This window comes from Theropithecus gelada, chromosome 17 (genome assembly GCF_003255815.1).
Source record: "Theropithecus gelada isolate Dixy chromosome 17, Tgel_1.0, whole genome shotgun sequence".
Taxonomy (NCBI): Eukaryota; Metazoa; Chordata; class Mammalia; order Primates; family Cercopithecidae; genus Theropithecus; species Theropithecus gelada.
In genome coordinates this window covers 72,286,885-72,297,837 of record NC_037685.1, presented here as the reverse complement: position 1 = coordinate 72,297,837, position 10,953 = coordinate 72,286,885, and the positions used below count along the sequence as shown (strand labels likewise).

Below are 10,953 nucleotides of genomic sequence, written 5' to 3'. Positions count from 1 at the left end.
TGAAATGCAGATATGGAAGGAAAGTCTCAAAGTAAGGTGATTGGAGGTGGTTTCCTTTTAGTCATGGCAAGTAAGGACAGGCAATTGTGAAAAAACCAGGGATCTAATTCCAGCAACAGCCAACCAATCCTACAAACCCTGAGTTAATTTTTGGTATCAGGGAGAGGCATAGTGAGTAAAAAAAAAAATTTAAAAAATTCACTTCTACTGGATGCATACACTAATACAAGGTGTTAATAATAATAAGGGAACTGTGAAGTGAGGAGAGATATATGGAAGTTCCCTGTCCCTGCTGCTCAATTTGTCTGTAAACCTAAAAATAAAATCTAATTTACACACACACACACACCCCTAAAAAGGGATCTCTGCTGCAATTTGCAAGGTTTTCTGTTTTCGGGGGTTTTTGTTTTCCTACAGGCTCATAATTTCAAATTAGTGATGCTTCCTTTTTTTTCTATATATATAAAGGCTGGAAGAAAACTTGTCGAACCTTTATATTCTAAGAACTGAGTAATTATTCTACAAACCAACAAATATTAACAGCGTCCTATAACCAACTCATTTAATCTTCACACAATCCTATGAAATACTAGTGTTCACATTTTACAAAAGAAGAAACAATTCAAAGAGACAAGTCGAACAATACATACTAGAACGAGGCGACTACTGTGGATTCCAAAACCAAAGTTCCAAACCACAAAATCGAATCTAGGAAAACTGGCGCTCTCGAGTGTCGTCAGTTAAAAAACAAGGAACACCAGAGAAGGATCGCGATATTACACAAACTACTACTCCCAACATGCAAAGCGGATTCTTTCCCTCGGTATCGGCCTGGGAGTCTGAGAGGCCCAGCAGCCCTCGGGGCGCGAAAGGCAACCTGGGAGCGGTAGTTCTCCTGGGCCCTAGTATTGTCGCCCACGCGGCAGTAGCGGCTTCTACGGCTCCAAGCCAGCGGGTCCTGTGAAGGCGAGCAGACGCGGAGAAAGGACGCGGGAGTGAGAGAGGGTGAGTCAGCTACTGTCTAAACGATAAAGGGAGGCGGCTCCGCAGGGTAGGGCTGAATTCAGTAAATGGGCTCGTGCTGCGGTCTCTTGGGAGACGCTGCTATCTTAGCGTCAGCGAGGAAAGGTTGAGGAGGAGCCAGAGCCGGGTCCTGCAGCCTTTCTCGCCATCAGCGCCCGTCGCCATCTCCACCATGCAGTCCCGGGAAGACGCCCCGCGCTCTCGCCGCCTTGCCAGTCCCCGTGGTGGGAAGCGGCCCAAGAAGATTCACAAACCCACAGTTTCGGCCTTTTTCACGGGTCCAGAGGAATTAAAGGACACGGCCCATTCTGCAGCCCTGCTGGCACAGCTCAAGTCCTTCTACGATGCGCGGCAGCTGTGTGATGTGACCATCGAGGTGGTGACGCCTGGCAGCGGGCCTGGCACGGGTCGCCTCTTCCCCTGCAACCGCAATGTGCTGGCCGCCGCGTGTCCCTACTTCAAGAGCATGTTCACAGGTGGCATGTACGAGAGCCAGCAGACTAGCGTGACCATGCACGATGTGGACGCCGAGTCCTTCGAGGTGTTGGTCGACTACTGCTACACGGGTCGTGTGTCTCTCAGCGAGGCCAACGTGGAGCGCCTGTACGCGGCCTCCGACATGCTGCAACTGGAGTATGTGCGGGAAGCCTGTGCCTCCTTCTTAGCCCGACGTCTTGACCTGACCAACTGCACTGCCATCCTCAAGTTTGCAGACGCCTTCGGCCATCGCAAGCTGCGATCCCAGGCCCAGTCCTATATAGCTCAGAACTTCAAGCAGCTCAGCCACATGGGTTCAATTCGGGAGGAGACTCTAGCAGATCTGACCCTGGCCCAGCTGCTGGCTGTCCTGCGCTTGGATAGTCTGGACGTGGAGAGTGAGCAGACAGTGTGCCACGTGGCAGTGCAGTGGCTGGAGGCTGCTCCCAAAGAGCGGGGTCCCAGTGCTGCAGAAGTCTTCAAGTGCGTGCGCTGGATGCACTTCACTGAAGAAGATCAGGACTACTTAGAAGGGCTGCTGACCAAGCCCATCGTGAAGAAGTACTGCCTGGACGTTATTGAAGGGGCCCTGCAGATGCGCTATGGTGACCTGTTGTACAAGTCTCTGGTGCCAGTGCCAAACAGCAGCAGCAGCAGTAGCAGCAGCAACTCTCTTGTATCTGCAGCAGAAAATCCACCCCAGAGACTGGGTATGTGTGCCAAGGAGATGGTGATCTTCTTTGGACACCCCAGAGATCCCTTTCTCTGCTGTGATCCATACTCGGGGGACCTTTACAAAGTGCCGTCACCTTTGACCTGTCTGGCTCACACTAGGACTGTCACCACCTTAGCTGTCTGTATCTCTCCTGACCATGACATCTATCTAGCTGCCCAGCCCAGGACAGACCTCTGGGTGTATAAACCAGCTCAGAACAGTTGGCAGCAACTTGCAGATCGCTTGCTGTGTCGCGAGGGCATGGATGTGGCATATCTCAATGGCTACATCTACATTTTGGGGGGGCGAGACCCTATTACTGGAGTTAAGTTGAAGGAAGTGGAATGCTACAATGTTAAGAGAAACCAGTGGGCATTGGTGGCTCCACTGCCCCATTCTTTTTTATCCTTTGACCTAATGGTAATTCGGGACTATCTCTATGCTCTCAACAGTAAGCGCATGTTCTGTTATGATCCTAGCCATAATATGTGGTTGAAGTGCGTTTCTCTGAAGCGCAATGACTTTCAGGAAGCGTGCGTCTTCAATGAGGAGATCTATTGTATCTGTGACATCCCAGTCATGAAGGTCTACAACCCAGTTAGGGCAGAATGGAGGCAAATGAATAATATTCCCTTGGTCTCAGAGACCAACAACTACCGGATTATCAAGCATGGCCAAAAATTGTTGCTCATCACCTCTCGCACCCCACAGTGGAAAAAGAACCGGGTGACTGTGTATGAATATGATATTAGGGGAGACCAATGGATTAATATAGGTACCACATTAGGCCTCTTGCAGTTTGATTCTAACTTTTTTTGCCTCTCTGCTCGTGTTTATCCTTCCTGCCTTGAACCTGGTCAGAGTTTTCTCACTGAAGAAGAAGAAATACCAAGTGAGTCTAGCACTGAATGGGACTTAGGTGGATTCAGTGAGCCAGACTCTGAGTCAGGAAGTTCAAGTTCTCTTTCTGATGATGATTTTTGGGTGCGTGTAGCGCCTCAGTGAAATGCACAGGATCAGCAGGGTTTGTTGTAACTGAATTGAAACACTAAGTTGTTTTTACTGTTTTGGAAAATATCTTAAATACCCTTTTTGTTCCTAAAGGAAAGGAAAAGTTGATTAGCTGCTGGTTTGGTTTAGAAAAAGTAATATTTGAAATACGAAGGTAATTTAATATTACAAATTTTAACACTCAGATCAACCTTTTAATAATTTTCTGTGCTAAGGGTCCAGTATTTATTTGATTATTTAGTATGTTTATGTTTCATGACACTAATTTAGTCTTTTGATAAATTTTACATTCTGTTTACTGCCACAAGCACTGTGGCAGTAACTTTTGAATGTTAATTTTTATAATAGAAAAATGATTAGGAATTGCTAGATAGTGTTTTGAAAGCTTATCTTTTTCTTCGGAACAATGTAGATTTCCAAAATGGTTAACCTAAGGGGTCTTTGCAAAATGTGTTATAAGTTAAACATAATTTGGGAAGTTTTACTTTTGTTTTCTTCTATGAAGAAAAAAATGCAGGCCGGGCGCGGTGGCTCACGTCTGTAATCCCAGCACTTTGGGAGGCCGAGGCGGGTGGATCACCTGAGGTCACGAGTTCAAGACCAGCCTGACCAACATGGTGAAACCCCATCTCTACTAAACATACAAAAATTAGCTGGGCCTGGTGTCGTGTGCCTGTAATCCCAGCTACCCAGGAGGCCAAGGCAGGAGAATTGCTGGAACCCGGGAGTCAGAGGCTACAGAGAACCGAGATTGGGCCACTGCACTCCAGCCTGGGTGACAGAGCAAGACTCCGTGTCAAAAAAAAAGTATATGTGTGTTAGGGTGACTGAATGGTGATTTCTGAATGGTGATTTCATTTATAATAATACAGAGAATAGCTATAAGCTCGTTGACAGTAAAAACAACAAACCAGGATTCTGCTGTTTGAAAAGAAGTTTCGTTTTAATTTTGGAATTTAGGATGTAGATTTGCAAAGCGACCAATTTTCATCTAAAAAATTATATTCTGGTTGTGTCACCAAATCATCAAAAAACTTTAAAAAAGAAGTAACTTGCTTTGTAGATTTGTATTGTTGATCTAAACCTGATACATGCTTCATTTAATCAGAGAAATAATCCTTTTTTCCGCTGGACATGTATAAATTTCACTGAATTGTATAAATTTTTATCTATTGCCTTAAAAATGTATGTGATTCTCAATATGTTTTAGCTGCACAGTTTTGGTGTTCATCTTAGAGGATTCTTTAGCAGAAGTGATATTTCTTTACTGTTTTGTGAGGTAATACTGATTTTGAAAATATATATAAGCTAAAAACAGTATTTCGTTGATATCAGTAGTCATTGTGTTAACTATAAAGTCAAGTGCCAGCAAAGAACTTTAAAACTATAAAGCTGTGTATAGAACTGTTTTGTGTAGCATGGAAATACTCTGTCAGCTTTTTAAAGTCACTAAATGTTCTTGATTATCAGCTTGAAGGTATTTTTGTATTACAAGTTGACCAGTTGCTGGGTATAGTGGCTCATGCCTGTAATCCTAGCAACTCAGGGGGCTGAGATGGGAGGATTGCTTCAGCCCAGGAGTTTGAGAGCAGCCTGGGCAACATAGCAAAACCCCATCTCTACAAAAATAAAAAATTTGTCTGGGAATGGTGGCCCAAGTCTGTAGTCCCAGCTGTTTGGGAGGATCACTTGAATGTAGGATCACTTGAGTCTGGGAGTTCGGGGCTGCAGCTACTATCATGTCTCTGCACTCCAGCTTTGGCAACAGAGCAAGATCCCATCTCTTAGAAAAACAAAGTTGATAGTTAAAGAACATAAGTGGATGATGGCATTTGAGGCCACTGGTGAAAGTATGTTTTCTCTAAAATATTTCTCTAATAGTGATATAAATGGCTATTTTATTATGATGTTTGTATGTGTTTTGTATTTCTCTGTAAACCGTGCTCCAGTCTTTGTTTTTCTGTTACCATAATGTAAGAGAAAGTCCAGGAACAGAGACTACATCCCACGAAACTGACATTGTTAAACACACTAAAACAAAAGTACTTACCTCTTGAAGATTTAATATATAATGCTTGACATGATACATGTACATGATAAATGACCAGATGCTTATGGTCTACATTTTCCTTTATTCTGTTAGTATTACCTTCCTTAATCTTTGTTCATTAACACGCTAATTCCTCTTCAGTGTTTATTTTCTAGTGACAGAATGTTAATATTTGTTACACCCTGGCAGAAGGGAGAGAAATGTGTTTGGGGTGGGTAACTAAATTTTTGAGTGAAATATCCTAAGATGAGAATGGAAGAGGGAGACACAAAAAGAGTTATAACAAAAAACAATAGTTTTTTTTAGCCATTTGACTGGCTCTTTAAATAGTCTACAAGACATTCATGTTTAACATCACTTTTAGTGAAATAAAATGTGCCGTACTACTATGTGCTTCAAAAGGGCAAATGTGCTTTAGTGCCCTAAGGCTAAATTTTGGTCATTTGACATCAGAGATGTTATAAGTATTGCACTTAATATGCGCCTATTTCTCAATAGTGTTATTTTTTGGCTAGCATTTTCTTTACCATTATCTTGTTGATAGCTTTTTGTTCTCTAAGGTTGAAACATGACAGTGCTAATCTCAAACAGATTACCCATCTGCAGAATTAAGGAAAGCAATTTATGTATGAAAGACATTCTCCAATTCGTCATTCTCAACCTTTGAATTAAAGCTTAGACTAAATAGTAGTATATCGTGGGAAGGATTTTGGTTTTGTGATATTTCTGTGAATTAAGGAATAGATGTTAACCATTATTTTGTAGAAAAGTGATTTGTATGTGGTTAATTATAAATAAAACTGGTACCAGAACTTATGCTTCCTGAATTCTTACTTCAGTGATTCCACTAAATATATAAAACTTTTGTGTGTGCAGTTAATCAGGGGTCCCCAGCCCCCAGACTGCAGACCTGTACCGGTCTGTGGCTTGTTAGGAAATGGGCTCATACAGTGAGCTGCAGGCAAGCGAGCATTAGCTCTGCCTCCTATTAGATCAGCAGTGGCATTAGATTCTCATAGGAGCGTAAACTCTATTGTGAACTGCATGTGCAAGGGATCTATGTTACATGTTCCTAATGAGAATCTAATTAATGCCTGATGATCTGAGGTGGAACAGTTTCATCCTGAAACTATCCCCATACCCCTAGTTGTGGAAACTGGTCCCTGGTGCCAAAAAGGTTGGGGATCACTGCAGTGAATGATACAACTAGCAGTGCTGAAATCCCTTCATGACAACATAATTGTCTAGTTTTCCAATTAATCCACACATTTTAGCAAACGCGTAATATAATGTCATTTGTCAGACTACCATCTGTAAGATTTAGAATGACATTATCTTTTGTATTTATGTCCCTGTAGTCTGAAAAGCTGAGAACCCAAATTATTGTAAATCATTTTAGATGCAGATGATAAGTAGTATTAGGGTTTTCGAAAGGATAAAATAGAAACAAATTTAGCCACTAACTTGTCTAAATATGGATTGAAGATTGAAATTAAGTAGTAATAGCTCTTTTTCATCATTTTTAATTGAGCAGGGATTTATTTTTTAATTTTTATATGTTGTTGAGAATCTGAGGAAAGCTTTTGATCCATTCCCAAGCAAAAGGGACATAATTTATAATTTCAAAGATGTTTCCCATTTCTGAAGCTCATCAGACCCGAGGTAAGAGCACTTGTAATAGGATCTCTTTTGCCATACCTGCTTAAAAATTTCAACACCCCTTTTATTATTCTAAATAACCTGATTTGTTTTTAAATAGAGACAGGCTCTGTATTAATCTGTTCTCATGCTGCTAATAAAGACATACCCGAGACCGGGTAATTTATAAGGAAAAGGAGGTTTAATGGACTCACAGTTCCATGTGGCTGAGGAGGCCTCACAATCATGGTGGAAGGCAAAAGGCCAAGCAAGGTGGCTCATACCTGTAATCCCAGCACTTTGGGAGGCCAAGGTGGACAGGATCACGTGAGAGCAGGAGTTTGAGACCAGCCTGGCCAACATGGCAAAACCCCATCTCTACTAAAAAATACAAAAATTAGCTGGGCTTGATGACAGGCACCTATAGTCCCAGCTACTCTGGAGGCTGAGGCAGGAGAATCACTTGAACCCAGGAAACAGAGGTTGCAATGAGCTGAGATCATGCCACTGCACTCCAGCCTGGGCAACACAGTGAGACTCCATCTCAAAAAAAAAAAAAGTCACACCTTACATGGTGGCAGGCAAGAGAGAGCATGTACAGGGGAGCTCCCTATATAAAACCATCAGATTTGATGAGACTTATTCGCTGTCAGGAGAACAACACAGAATAGACTCACCCTCATGATTCAATTACCTCCCACCGGGTCCCTCCTGTGACATGTGGGAATTATGGGAGCTACAATTCGAGATTTGGGTGGGGACACAGACAAACCATATTAGAGTCTCATTATTTTGTCTAGGCTGGAGTGCAGTGGCACAATCATAGCTCACTGTAAACTTGAACTCCTGGACTCAAGCCATCCTCCCACCTTAGCCTCCTGAGTAACTAGGACTACAGGCACACACCACCATTACCAGCTAATTTTTAAAAATTTTTTGTTGAAATAATACACTCCTGGCCTCAAGTTTTATTCTCCCACCTCAGCCTCCCAAAGTGCTGGGATTATATGTATAAGCCACCATGCCCAGCCTTATTCCAACTAAGGCTTTATTATTTTTATTTTTTTTTATTTTTATTGAGACAGAGTCTTGCTCTGTCTCCCAGGCTGGAACTCAGTGGTGCAATCTCAGCTCACTGCACCCTCCGCCTCCCGGGTTCAAGCAATTGTCCTGCTTCAGCCTCCTGAATAGCTGGGATTGTAGGCACCTGCCACTACACCCAGCTAATTTTTGTATTTTTCGTAGAGACTGTTTCACCATGTCAGCCAGGCTGGTCTCTTTTAACCATGTAAGGTCTTCCACGGCTGCATCCCAAGTCTGCATTAAGATTTCAGAGGCCAGCTTTCCCTATAGTAAACTTAAAGCATTTCTCAGGCAGAAGGAAAATCAATTGTGAAGATATTTGAAGATCCAGAAACTACAAGGCAAATGCAGCCAACCAGGGATGGTAGGATACTGTTTGACTACCTGGCAGACCAGCTTGGCTTTAGGCAGGAATATTTAGATTAGCTCTACAGATAGGCAAAATTCCAATATGAATGTGGGAATTACTCAGGAGCAGCAGAATATCTTTATTATTTTTAGAGTGTTGGTGAATTCTTAATTTACAGATTAGCTGTGTTTTGCTTCACTTGCAAGTGCATTGAAGGTTCCAGCAACAGATAGAGAATAATTCTGTGAATTCTCCACTCCAGTCTCTTCAGCAGAGAACATGGCTCTTTCACTGGTCTCTGTTTTCTTCAGTCACCCCAAAGGTCACAATAATATTATTAATCTCTTCCTTTACCAACCACAGTATCTTAATGCAATTCAGACAGTGCGTCCACACATTCCTCACTATTTGACCACGGCAGTTATAACAAAGAAGGATGCTCAAAAACTTCAGCAGGTGCTGAAAGATCTAGTCGAAGTTATTCAACAGGAGTCTTAAACATATAAAGACCCAATTACAGAATTTATTGAATGCTTATGTGTTAACTTTGACTTTGATGGGGCTCAGATAAAGCTGAGGGAATGTGAATCAGTGTTTGTGAATGACTTCTTGGTGGCCTGTCTTGAGGATTTCACTGATAATGCCTGTCTCTTCGTATCTGAGACTTTCTTTTTTTTTTTTTTTGAGACGGAGTCTCGCTCTGTCGCCCAGGCTGGATTGCAGTGGCCCGATCTCGGCTCACTGCAAGCTCCGCCTCCCGGGTTCACGCCATTCTCCTGCCTCAGCCTCCGGAGTAGCTGGGACTACAGGCGCCCGCCACCACGCCCGGCTAGTTTTTTTTTGTATCTTTTAGTAGAGACGGGGTTTCATCGTGTTAGCCAGGATGGTCTCGATCGCCTGACCTCGTGATCCGCCCGTCTCGGCCTCCCAAAGTGCTGGGATTACAGGCTTGAGCCACCGCGCCCGGCCGTATCTGAGACTTTCTAGCACAGCTACCAGTATATTGGCATTAACATGTTGGCAGACAAACTAAACATGACTCTAGAAGAAGCTGAAAGGTAGACCATAAATTCGATTAGACATGTAAGACTGGATGCCAAGATTGATTCTAAATTAGGTCATGGATAACAGTGCAGTCTCACCCTATCAGCAAGTGATTGAAAAGACCAAAAGCTTTTCTTTTAGAAGTCAAATGTTGGCCATGAATATTGAAAAGAAACTTAATCAGAATAGCAGGTCACAGGCTCCTAACTGGGCAACTCAAGATTCTGGCTTCTACTGAAGAACTGTAAAGAAAAGATGAGAAAACTATAGGCTGGATGCGGTGGCTCACACCTGTAATCCTAGCACTTTGGGAGGCCAAGGTGAGTGAATCACCTGAGGTCAGGAGTTTGAGACCAGCCCAGCTAACATGGTGAAACCCCATCTCTACTAAAAATGCAAAAATTAGCTAAGCGTGGTGGCAGGCACCTGTAATCCCAGCTACTCGGGAGGCTGAAGCAGGAGAATCACTTGAATCCAGGAGGCGGAGGTTGCAGTTAGCTGAAATCACGCCATTGCACTCCAGCTTGGGTGACAAGAACAAGACTCGAAAGAAAGAGAGAAAGAAAGAAAAGAAAGAACTATTATATAAAGGGTGATGTACATTTTAGAAACAACATATTGAGTATAAATTTTGAAGAACTGGAATAAACTGGCTAGGATTCATTTGGAAAAAATTAGCTGAATATGGTTGCACATGCCTACTTGGAAGGCTGCAGTGGGAGGATTGCTTGAATCCTAGAGGTCAAGGCTACAGTGAGCTGTGATCATGCTACTGCACTCCAGCTTGGGTTTCAGAGCAAGACCCTGTCTCATAAAAAACAACAACAAAAAAAAACCCTAGTCAGTATGAAGCCACCCTTCTCCAAGAGAGTCAAGCTTTTACATTCTTACCTCCAAAGCTAAAATTGCTGCTTGGAACTGCTATGTCTCAATCAGGAATATTCTTTTGGGGAAAACTAATCCTTAATTCTTGGAAAACTAGCCAAATCAGATTTATGTAAGTGGGGCCAAAATATTCTTCTAAAACGAATATGCCTTAAAGGAGAGGAGTCAGGAATCTCAATTATAAGCAACAGAACCTTAATTTAGATAATCTTAAGAAAACAAAATAGGATCTTTTTGCCTATCCTAATGAGAAAATCTGGCAATGGCAGTCGCTTCAAACACAGCCTAATCCAGAGTCTCAATGTTTACAGGGCGTTCTCTATATACAGAGAAATATGTATGTGTGTGTGTATGTATATATATGTATATATAATACAGAGACTATATCTTGGGACAGTGTTTTCTCTCACGTTATGCATTAGTTAGCACATAGGCTGGTCGTATGTAATAGAGACCCTATAATTCTTTTCTTTTTTTCTTTTTTAAGATACAGAGTCTCTCTCTGTCACCCAGGCCGGAGTGCAGTGGCATGATCATAGCTCACTGCAGCCTCGATCGCCTGGGCCCAAGTGATCCTTCCAACTCAGCCTTCCGTGTAGCTGGCCCACAGGCATGCACCACCATGCTCGGTTAATTTTTTTTTTTTTGAGGCGGAGTTTCGCTCTTGTGGCCCAGGCT

The 10,953-nt window shown here is 42.7% G+C and overlaps 1 protein-coding gene and 1 pseudogene across 2 annotated transcripts; both read left to right on the top strand.

The window, feature by feature from the left end:
- The first annotated feature begins 737 nt into the window (after positions 1-737).
- KBTBD6 (kelch repeat and BTB domain containing 6) lies at positions 738-6,088 on the top strand. 2 transcript variants are annotated; one of them, XM_025364684.1, is made up of 2 exons: positions 738-1,443; positions 1,517-6,088. In XM_025364684.1, exon 2 carries the CDS (start codon positions 1,535-1,537, stop codon positions 3,218-3,220), a length of 1,686 nt encoding a protein of 561 aa, XP_025220469.1. In that variant the 5' UTR covers positions 738-1,443; positions 1,517-1,534; the 3' UTR covers positions 3,221-6,088. The 2 variants fall into 2 exon arrangements, with proteins under 2 accessions (XP_025220469.1, XP_025220468.1); XM_025364683.1 differs by having other exon boundaries at positions 738-6,088.
- Positions 6,089-8,172: 2,084 nt separating this feature from the next.
- LOC112610689 lies at positions 8,173-9,628 on the top strand (annotated as a pseudogene).
- The last annotated feature ends 1,325 nt before the right edge of the window (positions 9,629-10,953 follow it).

Excerpts from the sequence above, each read along its gene's own strand:
- KBTBD6 (XM_025364683.1), top strand. The coding sequence starts at position 1,196 with ATGCAGTCCCGGGAAGACGCCCCGCGCTCTCGCCGCCTTGCCAGTCCC.